General features: G+C 39.7%; 7 protein-coding genes across 9 annotated transcripts in view; 3 read left to right on the forward strand and 4 right to left on the reverse strand.

Annotated features, from left to right (window-relative positions):
• Nucleotides 1-278: 278 nt before the first annotated feature.
• LOC124213909 (histone H3) lies at nt 279-1,155 on the reverse strand. Its single transcript, XM_046615680.2, has one exon. It carries the CDS (start codon nt 1,114-1,116, stop codon nt 706-708), a length of 411 nt encoding a protein of 136 aa, XP_046471636.1. The 5' UTR covers nt 1,117-1,155; the 3' UTR covers nt 279-705.
• A 166-nt stretch (nt 1,156-1,321) lies between these two features.
• On the forward strand, nt 1,322-2,241 carry LOC124213912 (histone H4). The gene has a single exon (XM_046615684.2). It carries the CDS (start codon nt 1,383-1,385, stop codon nt 1,692-1,694), a length of 312 nt encoding a protein of 103 aa, XP_046471640.1. The 5' UTR covers nt 1,322-1,382; the 3' UTR covers nt 1,695-2,241.
• A 1,011-nt stretch (nt 2,242-3,252) lies between these two features.
• Nucleotides 3,253-4,013, reverse strand: LOC124213910 (histone H2A). Its single transcript, XM_046615681.2, has one exon. It carries the CDS (start codon nt 3,960-3,962, stop codon nt 3,588-3,590), a length of 375 nt encoding a protein of 124 aa, XP_046471637.1. The 5' UTR covers nt 3,963-4,013; the 3' UTR covers nt 3,253-3,587.
• Nucleotides 4,014-4,161: 148 nt separating this feature from the next.
• On the forward strand, nt 4,162-5,336 carry LOC124213911 (histone H2B). Its single transcript, XM_046615683.1, has one exon. It carries the CDS (start codon nt 4,245-4,247, stop codon nt 4,614-4,616), a length of 372 nt encoding a protein of 123 aa, XP_046471639.1. The 5' UTR covers nt 4,162-4,244; the 3' UTR covers nt 4,617-5,336.
• Nucleotides 5,249-7,064, reverse strand: LOC124213907 (trafficking protein particle complex subunit 12). Its single transcript, XM_046615678.2, has one exon. The coding sequence runs from the start codon at nt 6,833-6,835 to the stop codon at nt 5,249-5,251; it is 1,587 nt and encodes a 528-aa protein (XP_046471634.1). The 5' UTR covers nt 6,836-7,064.
• A 291-nt stretch (nt 7,065-7,355) lies between these two features.
• On the forward strand, nt 7,356-8,606 carry dbe (KRR1 small subunit processome component homolog dbe). The gene has a single exon (XM_046617275.2). It carries the CDS (start codon nt 7,478-7,480, stop codon nt 8,507-8,509), a length of 1,032 nt encoding a protein of 343 aa, XP_046473231.1. The 5' UTR covers nt 7,356-7,477; the 3' UTR covers nt 8,510-8,606.
• Nucleotides 8,607-8,823: 217 nt separating this feature from the next.
• The window catches only part of Pgant2 (polypeptide N-acetylgalactosaminyltransferase 2), a 160,797-nt gene continuing 156,009 nt past the window's right edge, over nt 8,824-13,611 (reverse strand). For all 3 annotated transcript variants that reach the window (XM_046616383.2, XM_046616384.2, XM_046616385.2), the window contains 3 exons: nt 13,274-13,493; nt 12,592-12,802; nt 8,824-12,477 (listed from right to left, as the gene is read on the reverse strand). In XM_046616383.2, coding sequence (XP_046472339.1) covers nt 12,208-12,477; nt 12,592-12,802; nt 13,274-13,493 — 701 coding nt within the window. In that variant the 3' untranslated portion in view covers nt 8,824-12,207. The remainder of the gene's footprint in view (nt 12,478-12,591; nt 12,803-13,273; nt 13,494-13,611) is intronic.

The following is a 13,611-nucleotide window of genomic DNA, read 5'->3' on the forward strand; positions in this document are numbered from 1 at the left end:
TATAAAGCTGAAGTACAAAAAAGTCAAAACGAAAGGTAAAGTATTCTATGTATATCTGGCTGTCTGATGATTGCTCCGATTTTCCGTGAGAAAAAATGCAAGGTTTGGTATTTGGGGTTTTGCGTGTTGCAGCACGTTGACTCAATGATATAATACATATATTATAGGGGGTGCCCTGGTCGATTTCGACGTTGCCATATGTATCTCCATCTATCAAAGTCCATGTACCTTAAAAGGATTCAACAGCCACATTCCATATGTATACACAATTCCGAATAAAACGTTTCAAATGTTGATTTGATGCAGAAATACAGAAGTGGCACAGATTCTACAATATTGCAATAGTAAATTCGTAGAATTCATGCTGCCTCTTAATTGCGGCATAAAGTGAAAATGTATCGAAGTGATTTTGATCAAAATACGTATAGAATGGAGCATATTAAGCTCTTTCATCGTCTACAAACAGGACTCTCATATTCGACGATACGTGCACATGCCACGTTGAAATCGACCAGGGGCAGACCATATGGTGAAGGTGGTTATGGGACGATATTGTGGTATCGAAGTTACCTGTGATAGAAAATTGGGTTGATACATGGGGAATGATAATGTGCAATAACTCGTGACAGTATGAAACGATATTTGGCGAGAAATATTTGTGGCCCTGAAAAGGGCCGGTTGTAATGATTTGTCAAATGAAGAAAATCAAGCGCGTTCACCGCGAATACGACGAGCGAGCTGAATATCTTTGGGCATGATGGTTACGCGCTTAGCATGAATAGCGCACAAGTTGGTGTCTTCAAATAGTCCGACGAGATAAGCTTCGCTAGCCTCCTGAAGAGCCATAACAGCGGAGCTTTGGAATCGCAAATCGGTTTTGAAGTCCTGAGCAATCTCACGAACCAAACGTTGGAAGGGCAGCTTGCGTATGAGTAGCTCGGTGCTCTTTTGATAACGCCGAATTTCACGAAGAGCAACGGTTCCTGGACGGTAGCGATGTGGCTTCTTAACCCCGCCGGTAGCCGGGGCACTCTTACGAGCTGCCTTAGTCGCCAGTTGTTTGCGCGGCGCCTTACCTCCAGTCGACTTACGAGCGGTTTGCTTGGTGCGAGCCATACTGTACAGTTAAAATGCAGGAAGCAACTAAACTTGAGCGTATAACGGGCACGAGTGAGCCGATGGACGCGGCGCAACCGCATTTTAACAGCTAGCAGAGCATCGTGCAGCTGCGCGATTGGCCCGAGTGACGGTAGAGGGGAGAGCACTCTTCGAAGGTATATAACAATCCGACGAACGGCCCTCTGCATAGTTGTATCACACTTCTCTAGAGGTGAGATTGAGAATCTATTGGGTCTGCACGTAGTTCGTTGCCAGTAACTATCATGACTGGTCGTGGTAAGGGAGGAAAGGGGTTGGGAAAAGGAGGTGCTAAGCGTCATAGGAAGGTGTTGCGTGACAATATCCAGGGAATTACCAAGCCCGCAATCCGTCGTCTGGCTCGTCGTGGCGGTGTCAAACGTATTTCTGGACTCATTTACGAAGAGACTCGTGGAGTTCTGAAAGTGTTTCTGGAAAACGTGATCCGTGATGCCGTCACTTACACAGAGCACGCTAAGAGGAAAACCGTAACCGCCATGGACGTTGTTTACGCCTTGAAACGTCAAGGACGTACTCTGTACGGCTTCGGAGGTTAATCACATCGCTGCCTGTTCCCAACCAACAAACAAAATCGGCCCTTTTCAGGGCCACGACAATGATCGATGAGAACGATGAACACATACAAGCTACTCGATATCCCTACTGCCTTCGGTCCTACAGCATATTTTTATGAAGCAGTCTCAAGAATGCCCGAACTTCTGAACATGCGTCCGTCAGTATTACAATATTAGTCGGCGCATGTGTTGTTACTTGGCAACAGTCGTACAATGTTCCTATTGAGGGCCATTCTGTACGATTAACTCGATTCACACCAAACATTTATAGTCACTTACGATGGTCCTCTTGATAAATATTTGCTGAAAATTGCAGCCAAGCTGCCGTTCATCCCCTTCGGTCGTTATCATTCGATTCCAATTACCAACATAATGTATCGGTCGCTACTGTCCGATGTGAGAAATTATACTTTAGCTTTTGCGGCAGCTGTACAGTAGTAATGGTATCTCGATTGATCCTGCATCGTCCTGCGCATGCGTGAACGACAGGGATTCCATGATGTTTTTAGGACCAAGTATACATATTTTACCTGTGACTTACAGCTGCGTTTACACTATATCGTATCAACTGCTTTGGAGTTGCGTCAGCCTGCGGTTTTAAGTTCAATAAACACTTCTATTTAGAAATGAGTAGTAATATCTGATTTGTCGCATGCTACCGAACACCGATGGTCGTTGATAACTTCGCATCACAAATTGGGAGGGAAATATGTCGTTTTTTTCAGATGTTAAATTTACTGTGCGAAAATGTGCTATCGATTACGTCAGACTTTACAAAACGCTGGCATCGCCGACTTTCTTTCAGACTGGAGGCGTGTTCGATAAGAAGATCCTAATACCCACAGCGATTCTTATTAGGAATGAAATCAATAATTATGCAACCATGTGCTTGAAACTGAATGCAGTGGCTCAGCGTGGGAACTTTATGCTATACATATTTGGGGCAGCCTCACACCTTTATTAACGCAGCGTAATATGTGGCTCATACGCGGGTGAAAAGTAGTTCTATTTTGGCGTACTGTGGTTGGCTGTGTAGCTTGTCATGGCAGACGATGACTGTCCGAATGAACAAGCCTCTCTCGCTTCCTACTGACAATGAGGCCTGCCTTACCCATATTTGAGGCTAACGCGTGATGCGGCTACTTCGATTGTATTGACGAGAAGCAGTTACTAGGCAACGCAAAGGGGAAGTTAGTTCAGTGTTGAGGAAAGAGTGTATAGTCTGAATTTTATAGATGCTGTGTGGTTTGTGAACGTTGAACGCTCCGCGGAGTCAAATTATGTCGTACATAATTTATTTTATGGTACCGGAATAGTAAATAGCCAGACAGCTCCAAGTCATCAAGCGCTTGTTTCGTTTTTGCTTGAAGCTAAACGTTTTTTTCAGATATTAATTCTCAATATTAGAAGCAGTGATAAAAAAACAAATCAGATTTAGTTTTATAGATACATCAATTCCAAACCCTCATTGATTAACCCAGATATTTAATGAAAAATTAAATTATAAAATTGTTCTTTTATTAACTCTAACATTTATACATATTGGAAATCACATCCCCTTTCATCTTTTTGAGACCCATTATTGTTAAACTATTGAATTTTTTGATTTTGTTTCAAGATGACCGATAGGGTAATCCCGTTCCAAATTACATTTCATTCAAAGTATTCAATAGTGAAGGAACAAAAGGAATACAACCTCCGCAGTTTTAAAAGAAAATTTATGCAGCAAGAATTTTTCGACCAATGGCGAATTTAGTTAATTATTAATAAGAGTAATCGATTATTGTCGGTATTGATGACATTCGGGCTCTGTGCGAGAGTAATTTGGTGGCCCTGAAAAGGGCCGATTATGGTTTTCCTTATGCAACAGATGATTTATGCTTTCTTTTCGGTTTTCTTGGGCAAAAGTACGGCCTGAATATTAGGTAGGACTCCACCTTGGGCAATGGTTACTCCAGAGAGCAGTTTGTTCAATTCTTCGTCATTGCGAATGGCTAACTGAAGATGACGAGGGATAATTCTGGTCTTCTTGTTATCACGAGCAGCGTTTCCCGCCAACTCCAACACTTCAGCGGCCAAGTACTCCATAACGGCAGCGAGATAAACGGGTGCCCCAGCGCCAACACGTTCGGCGTAATTGCCCTTACGCAAAAGTCGATGAATACGACCAACAGGAAACTGGAGTCCAGCTCGACTCGAACGAGACTTTGCCTTTCCCTTAACTTTGCCTCCTTTACCGCGACCAGACATGACGATATTGGTTGCGCTGACAGTCACGATCAATCTACGATGCTATCACGCCGGCAGACGAAGCCAGAATGTTGTCATTTGGACGGAGCAACGAATTTATACTCGCCGAGCTTCGCGCTGCGGCCGAACCGGAGTGTCGAGTGTTGCGTGCTCGCCTCTGATTGGTCCGGGCTTTGTGGCGCCCTACGGTATATATATGATGCAGAAGCGTGTCCGTTCATACAACGCCACCGACCAGCATAGAATCGTCATCCAAGGATTTTGCTACTTTTTTGACGCACGATGCCTCCGAAGACTAGCGGAAAAGCAGCCAAGAAGGCCGGTAAGGCCCAGAAGAATATTACGAAGGGAGATAAGAAGAAGAAGCGCAGGAGGAAGGAGAGTTACGCAATCTACATCTACAAAGTCTTGAAGCAGGTTCACCCAGACACTGGTATTTCCAGCAAGGCAATGAGCATCATGAACAGCTTCGTCAACGACATTTTTGAACGCATTGCTGCTGAATCTTCACGTCTTGCTCATTACAACAAACGATCTACCATCACGTCTCGGGAGATCCAAACTGCGGTGAGGCTTCTTCTGCCTGGTGAACTTGCCAAGCACGCTGTTTCTGAAGGAACCAAGGCTGTTACCAAATACACCAGCTCTAAGTGAGCGGCTTCTTCAACAACCATCGGCCCTTTTCAGGGCCACAAAACATTTCACCATGAAAGAATGATTCTATTGTAATCAAAGCATTATACAATAAGTGAAATATACATATAAATACGGTTCCCTTTTGTCGTACAGATTGCAGCAAAACAATGCATGTATCTTACTCATTAAACTTGAAAATATAAACCAAGATTACGACAAAGCACCCAAAAACTTGAAGGTAACAACCGTTGTGGGTATCGTAGTCCTTTTGTAGTGTGGTTCGAAGTCACACAAAACATATACGGAATGTTAGTATCCAAAATCTAAAAAAAAAATGTTTTAATGGTGAAGATATCGTGGGTTTGGATGATAATTTGATGCTTTTCAAAGTAATAATACTCCTTGTCCATTAATTTATGAATAATGCTAGGTAGATTTTTGTACTCAAATTTAATGTTTGAATATAACTTCCAATCGGGTAACATTGACACAGTGATAACGGCATTGCACTGATTTTCCATAACAATTTCTACAATAAACTTCAAGTAATCATTAATTAAAATATTAACAATAAATAGAAAAACTGAATAAGGTTGTTCAATTACAGGGTCTTACTCTAACGTAATCAAGAATTATTAAATTAGCAACTTCTAAAGCGATAGTTTTAAACATTGCACCGCAATGGCATCTCCTTTGTATCGATTTAATTGTCTCAATAAATGTAATTTGGGCTGTGTACTATGAGTCGTGTGTAATTCATACAAGGTACAAATATTCAGCAACAACGCTTCCTGTAGTCCTTTAGTTGGGTTTCTGACTAGTGCACTTTCTAATAAATGTACAGCAGCCTGAAGTTGCCCATTGTAAAGTAAGCATACAGCCATATTATTTACTAGCATAATATTGGACGGTTCTAGGACTGAGGCTTTTTTAAAACAATTGTAGGCTTCTTGAAATGCGTTTTGAGCTACAGCCATCAGGCCTCTGTCTGTTAATTCCTTGGAGTTTGAGGGATTTTGAAAGCTTTCTCTGCCATCAGCGAACTGCTTCTCTGCTGCTGATACGTCGCCGAGTAAAAGTAGAACCCTACTAATTGCTGATTTTAGTATTTGCCTCTGCTCTGGATTCCAATCTGTGCCTTCACTCAAGCTCTCCAAAATATCAACGGCTAAAATGTAGTTCTTTAGAGTCAAAGCACAGTTGACAACGGAAATTAGTACTCTAGACTCTCTGCCGACCCATAATCTGATTGCGTCATCTCTTTCCGTCGGTGTGAATTTGAGGCGTCCTCCATCCTCCCCGAATCCCTTTTTCAAGTTTTTTATAATTTGTTTTACAGTAGATAAAACCTTATGCAGGTTGTCCAGAGCGACTCTCGGTTTGTTGCAATAGGCAGGTATCTCAGCTAGAAGCAGCCTGAAGGCAAAACAGGCCATGGATCCAGGTCTGGTTCCATAAAGTTCTGGATAAAATGTGAAAAACATATCAGGCTTATCTAAATTCCCAAAGGGCTTAGACTCGTTTTCAAGAACTTCGACGTGCTTCAATTTTGCCAAAAGTGCGAGTCTTGTAAACCACAATTGGAGAGAGTGTGGAGTGTGTTTGCTGGGATGATTAATCTTCCCATATCCCTGTCCATAAATTGCTAGCAGTCTGCCAGTAAGATTAATCGCCGCTCGGTAACATCCTGTCTGAATCAAATTCCTCAGACCACGTTCGTCCTGCGTTACATCAGAAGCTGTGAGAACGTTGCGATGAATGTTTTCTTCTTCTCCCAGAAAGTGAATCGCAGCCTCCTTAGTCGTATCGGTCAAATCTCCCTGCAACGTCAGTCCGGGCATCGTCAGATTTTCTCTATCAGGAAAATTACTTCCAGGCGTCGACGTTGCTATCGAAGCTAATACTTTTTTGGTTTGATCCGAGGGGATCCAAGCATCTCTATGAATGTCGCTGGCCGTGACATGGTCGGAGACTTGTTCCGCAGCATCTGACAAACTGTTTTCAAGGAAGCTGTTTGACGGGTCTGTCAAGAAGGAGTCAAATACTGGGCGAGGACTCGCAGATGCCGAAGGTTGTTCCAGCATGTCTTGTTTTTCCGGTGGGACAATTTCATCGAATATCGTGTGAGTCGTATTGCTGAAGTAACGCCCGAGCCCAGTATCACCAGATGGTTTTGAGTCGTCAGACAATCCTGCGATATTGTCGCTCAGTTGAAATAGCGAACTTTTATCGGCCATTGCTTGCCACGCTCAAACACAACGTCAATTCTTCAATAATTACTGACTTACAATACCGTGATCACACATTATTTTACTTTTGGTTAGTAGGCTTAAGCTTGAGCACTAGGTTAGTAGTTGAAAGTTAACCTTCACACGACTAGAATGATCACAATCAGCTGTCATTTGTGACTTTACGAGCATGGCTAAATTACTTCAAGTAGTTTTCTAGAGGGTAGACTCTGCGACTAATTTTCAAATTGGATGCCGCAGGTTGGCGGCATCGATTTTTCCTCATCATGTTGAAAGTGAATATATAAATATAGATAACTAAGAATAAAAATATCACAACTGTCGATACAACGGCCGTTAGGTCAAATCTGAAATTGTAAACGCTCATTAGTATAAATAAAACTTGACTTATCGATATGTCGATATTGTGTCGGATGCAAGATGGCGGACTTGCAGTAGAGCGCTGCTATTCGATATTCTGAAGTTCACGAACCTTCGGTCAAATCGTTGACTGCTCACTCACCGTCACTCACTCTACTCTCTGCTGCCACTGAAATTTCATCAACATAACCTGAAAGCGTGTAGCCTAAACCCACGTGCGAACTGGTTCCGAAGACATTGCGATATAAATAAATAAATAAATTTAAGAAAATGAGTGATTCTGAAAAGGAGGATGACCAGCCAGTAAATACAGACCCTGTAGACAATGCGTGGGACCTCAAGGTTCCTGCATTCAAGCCGGAACACAACCCACACCGTTTACTAGAGGAAAGTTCGTTCGCAACGTTGTTTCCAAAGTACAGAGAAAAATATTTGAAACAGTGTTGGCCGCTGGTGCAGAAGTCGTTACAGGAACAGGGTATCAAGGCTGAATTAGATCTGATTGAAGGTAGCATGACGGTGAAGACGACACGAACAACTTGGGATCCCTACATAATTATCAAGGCCCGGGACATGATTAAACTGATGTCTAGGTCTGTGCCATACGAACAGGCAGTCAAAGTTCTACAGGACGACATCGGTGCTGATATTATTAAAATATCGTCCTTGGTCAGAAACAAGGAGAAGTTTGTCAAACGAAGACAGCGGCTAATCGGACCCAACGGCTGCACACTGAAGTCAATCGAGCTGTTAACTAAGTGCTATGTTTTGGTTCAAGGGCAAACCGTAGCTGCTCTTGGGCCCTACAAGGGACTGCAGCAGGTGCGACGAATCTGCGAAGATACAATGAAGAACGTGCATCCGATTTACAATATCAAGGCATTGATGATAAAGCGAGAACTGGCCAAGGATCCTAAGCTGAAAAACGAAAATTGGGAGAGATTTTTACCAAAGTTTAACAGCAAAAATGTTAGCAAAAGAAAACAGCCAAAGAATAAAAAGGCTAAGAAGGAATACACACCGTTTCCTCCGCCGCAGCAAGAAAGTAAAATCGATAAACAGTTGGCATCTGGAGAATTCTTCCTTAAAGAGGAACAGAAACAGGCTAAGAAACGTAAGGAACAGGAGACCAGGCATGAGGAGGCTGCCAAAAAGAGAGTCGAAAGAAGAGCTCAGGCCTTTGTTGCTCCTGAGGAAAATGTTGCAACGAAAAATGTTAGCAAGAAAGGAGATATCAACATCGAGGAGTTTAAGAGAAAAGTTAAAAAAGGTTTTAAAAAACGTAGCGCTGCTCCTTCCTAAACTGTGTATATACTTTTATCATACTAAACTTACAACTTGTGGTACGTTTATTTTTTATAAGATTAAGCCGGGTTGTATTAAAAAAATTTTGTAAATAAATTAACGTAAAGTTTTTGGAAAAAAATCCTTGTTTTTATTAAAAAAAGTTTCTCCTATAATCGTTTAGCATACTTTTTTTTGTTCACTTTGTTTCATCTTAATTTACATTCATTTCATTATTATACAATACAAAGTGTGGAATACATGAAACACTAGCGTATGATTTTTTAGCCGGTAGAACTTTATAATTGAATGATAATCCCGACAATTTGATGAGTACGTAGGTTTAAAAAGTTTTTTTTTTTTTTGTTATACAAAGTTCATTTGAAGTACGCCAAATTTTTTTCATTATTGTCAATCTCTAAGTATCGTCGCTCGTTTTTTTTTTTGTTCCTTTTTTTATTACTACTTCGACCATTTCTCTGTCATTGTGTCATTTTACTCGTACAGGTGTTATTCTTCATTTATAATCCATCCATATTCGTTATTCACAGAAATCAAGTGGTGGGTCTATTTAAATGGACTGGTTACATACACATTATCATTGACTGTTAACTTCCTATGTAACTGATTAATCAATTAATTTATGTCACATTTTATCTTACAGCCTAAAATTGCGGAAGTACGACGTTTTTATATCATTTATATTTAGATAATTAATAATAATATAACTATTATTTACAGTACGTATTTATGATATTCATTATACGTATAACTTAGTAAGTTTATTGTGTAGTCTGCAGTATATTCGCAGACGAAAACGACCAGATTTAACGAAAGCCTTCATTTTAATTACCGGGGACATCAGAAACGGATTGAAGATCGATACCGTCTTACCTACTATAACGTCTTACCTACTATAACGCAAGTATAAAAGGCATTTTTCGGCGAATACAGTGGTATAAACCAGTGGTATAAATCGTCGTTGCTTCTGGTATGGGCGGAGCTTAACTCTGGTCAAGTATAACGGCACACTAAAACGCTCTGGTTCGTTTTGTTCGTAGTTAAAGGCGCGAAATATTGGGAAGAAGACTCAAGTGTAGAAAACGCGTTTGGTACCTTTTGGTACACTTTGGTTGCTATACCAGTGCTCGCCAAAAAGTGCCTAATATTGTATTATGTTATAATATGTTATATTTAATAAATTTCTTATATCCTACGTGCTTGAACCAATCTTATCGTAAAATTTTTTGACATGATTGGTATCCCGACTGTATTTTCCATCAGTTTAATGACAATCTAATGCAGAAGTGATAGGTTCATGATGCAAAAGCTTACGTACACTTATACCAGCACTGCTGTTAATACGTAACAGCAAGGAACAAGCTAGGAGTTATTACAAAAGAATACTTAGTTTGTATCGTCTCATATTGCTGTTGCTGATTCTCTTATCGACTAAATATCATAATTGTTTTATCATAATTACCTATACCCATTTGCACAACCAAGTCAAAATACAGTACATCGCCTGTACTAATTTAAACGAAGAGAAAAATTTCAATTTAAATAAACATTTGTGATCAATAAGTAAATTGTGATATTGACGGACAACAACATTTACAAATTTTGATTACTAGGCGTGGTTAAATTGAATAAAAATTTCAATTTACGTCCACCTTGTACTTGACAGATAAATTTTTTTTCCCTAAACGCAGACGATATTTAGATTTTTACAAAAACTTTTTTCAACCAACTATTCGAAATCAACCAACGCTAGATTTTGGCATACTTATCGTTGGTCTTACAACGGGTACAATTCAATTGCTCGTTGACTGTTTAGATTTGGAAAATCATGAGATACAAAATAATTGTTCACGAATCCTTAACAAGGATACATCACGACACCTATCTGACGCAGATATTATCGTGACGCACTTCTGAACTCGCAATGTAATCACAGTTCAAAAATTATAATCTTATTATAATTAAGCAATCCATTATAATAGTTATATTAATAATATCATGAAATATATTTACATCTTTGATACTCCAATCGTTTCGAAGATTGTATTTTCTTTATACTTCCCTTTTCGCTATTACGTTCGTATTTTTCAATGTTTATCGGTAAATCGATTGTAATTTTCTGATTCTAAATACCCAATTCGTAACTTGACGGCAGTTATTTACTTTTTATTCAAGTTTTGTTCTTTCATCTTAAACTTCGTTTTGGCACTCTCAGCAACATTGATCATATTTCAAAATTAATAATGAAATTATTGAATGGGGGTATAAGTTTCTTCAGATCGAATACAACATAGTTTTTCTGTTACCCGTTTTCGTGAAAAACATTTTCTAAAAAATCGTCTCTCGTATTAAATGTATCAATGGCTAATACTTTAATCATTTTAAGCTGCTATTATATATACGCGTACATCTCTTACGCGTTGAGTCCAACAGTTTTCCCGGTATTTTTTTGATATCATCATTTATTCACCTATAAGAGAGTCACAGATATTAGTAATTAACGGCCAAAGAACCGACGATACAACGTAAATATTAGACTAAAATTGAATAGCAAATATCGCGGCTTTAAACTAAATCACTTTTGATTTGGTATAATCAAAATTGAGATTGTATCTGGGCAAAATACTCTTATGCATTATCCATTAGTGATTCTAGCCTTAACACAGAAAGTTACACTAAAATCATTTGTCGTAACAATTATACAATACAGTCTGACCTCTCGATAGTACCTCTGTCAATAGTTCCGCTTCCCAAGTTTTATCCGCGAACTATTTCCTCCACTTCTCAGAAGATAAGCTGCAAGCTCCGATTTCGTATACCTACTTCTCGGTAGTTTAGTCAGTAAAATCTTTTTTTCATTCATATTCCGAAGCAAAAGAGCAATCGGAACTATTGAGAGTTAGGTGCAAAAGTCTCGCCGGCGAGCGCGAAGGTGGATAGATATTGGGGGAACACCGATTCATAGAAAAACTCTTCCGATTTCATACCCGCCCGGAACTATCGAGAGGTCGGACCGTAGCTGAGTTCTTCAATAAACTCTAACCGTTATTTTTGGAATGTAAATAATTTTACTTTTCCCGTTATAATTTTTTTTGTATAAATAGTACATTGGGTGAAGATTTAAACAATTATTTTTCGTATATAGTCAAGATGAACTCTGTAGCTCATCAGCTTGAATAGAGAACTGGTTACATCTACATTCTCCTTATCACATTGAAATAATATTGTTGCTGCAAAAGAGATGTTTGCTAGACAATAAATTGATTTTTCTAAAAAGGCAGTTTACCTTGCGAATATAAAATGTCTATTCGCTTATAAAATATGATCAAATTGCTTAATATTTTTATTCATATTTATAAAAATTATTCGCTTCCTTCAAATGAAAGTTATTACACCTAATTTAGCTTGAGTATTTTAAGACACTCCATTTAAGAGTTGAAGTTTGGTTTAAAGAAGGAGAACTACTACGGCAGGTAACTTGTATTACATTCAACAGCAGTTTTCACGTCACTCCGTTTTTACCAGTGAGAAAATAAAATAATAACTGCAAGCCCTTCAGCGTGTTATAATAATTCTTTAGTGCCATATGTATTATACGGGAGTTGATAATTTCATTATCGGACGCACACATTATCATTTCGTCTTATACCTTAAAATAGTAAACTATAATGAATTAATTAGAGCTCCAGTCCAGGCTAATGATTGTGATTGTAGAGATGCCATCTTTGTGTCTCTGCACGCGAGTCGCACTTTTCTGCAGTTATACCTCGCTGCGCGTGATGCCTGGAATCTACGCAGACTGGTATTCGTGTGTGACGTATCAGGCCACCCTCCAAGTGACGCCATTTCTGATTCTCACTTCCGTCACATATTTGCATCAAGAGTGTTGTTCCTTTAGCGTATGCCGGTAACGTCAGGCAGAGGTCATGGTGCTTTATTAAACCATCCTTCGTTAAGCCCCATTCCTAAAAGAGATGACCGTCATCATTCAAACGAGCAGAAAAAGGGGTATCAGATGGAATAACAAATTGTTAATCATTGGTTAATCGGCGGTTAGGTGGGTGGAAAAAAAAAATTACCTGATTGCCACCAGTGTCGTGACAGGGATAGAGACCCACGTTTCCGTCAAGGAGATGCCCCATACTGTCCATGCACGTCGATCCTTGTTTCAAAGAACCTCCTGGTCCGCCTTCACTGGTGGGTATTGTAAGCTCTGGATAAACGTTCTTGAGGTACCAACTGAACGGTTTGCAGTGAAGCTTGTGTTTTAGGTCCAACCGATCTTGAATGCTGTAATATTTAATTAGATGAATCCAGCTGCATTTTGCACCTAATTTTACAACGCCAGGTTTTTTAGATCAGGAAAAAAACTTTTTGTCATTTATGTGAAACATAATATGAGCGTGGTTAAGCAATATGGCGTCGAAGATAACAATCAGCTGATCGTTTGCGTTGAATTACACCGATATCCAGGTACGAAAACTCCGTGCTGGTTCTCGTACGTTTATTTTGTAATATTAACTTTATATGAAGTGAAAACTATAACAAGAAACAAAACTATTTTTATAATTAAATACGGGATGTCCACAGAGTGAAATATTCTCCACCGCTAGATGGCTTTCGTCTTCAGATTTCTCGTACTTATTATTAGCTTCTCGGCTTTTTTAGGAACTGCCGGATAGATTGACTTTCCGATTTTACCAGTATAGGCGACTGACTCGGAATAAGAGTATCGAAAAAAATTGTACCACAACAACTCACTTTCCGTAGGGTATATTCCTCGCTAGTGGAACGGCGTTGTAATAGTATTGTTTGTAATCGTCCATCCATACTTCAGCTGCGCGACGGGTGTTCCTTGCGAATACGTTCCCGCTTCCTCCAGGGAAGGAGTACGGATGTCGTTTCCGAAATACGTGGCCAACTCTTGAACACGGTATGATTTCCAAGCTGCCACCGCACTGCCACACGCGGAACGATATTTCTGAAGCAAGAGACGCAAACGGTGATCGAGTAAAGAATCAAATTGTCCACCTTACGTGAAATGGATAAACTTTTATGCATTTGTAAGTCCATGCATGGAAAAAAGGGATTGCACAGGA

This window comes from Neodiprion pinetum, chromosome 3 (assembly GCF_021155775.2).
Source record: "Neodiprion pinetum isolate iyNeoPine1 chromosome 3, iyNeoPine1.2, whole genome shotgun sequence".
In the NCBI taxonomy this organism is placed as follows: Eukaryota; Metazoa; Arthropoda; class Insecta; order Hymenoptera; family Diprionidae; genus Neodiprion; species Neodiprion pinetum.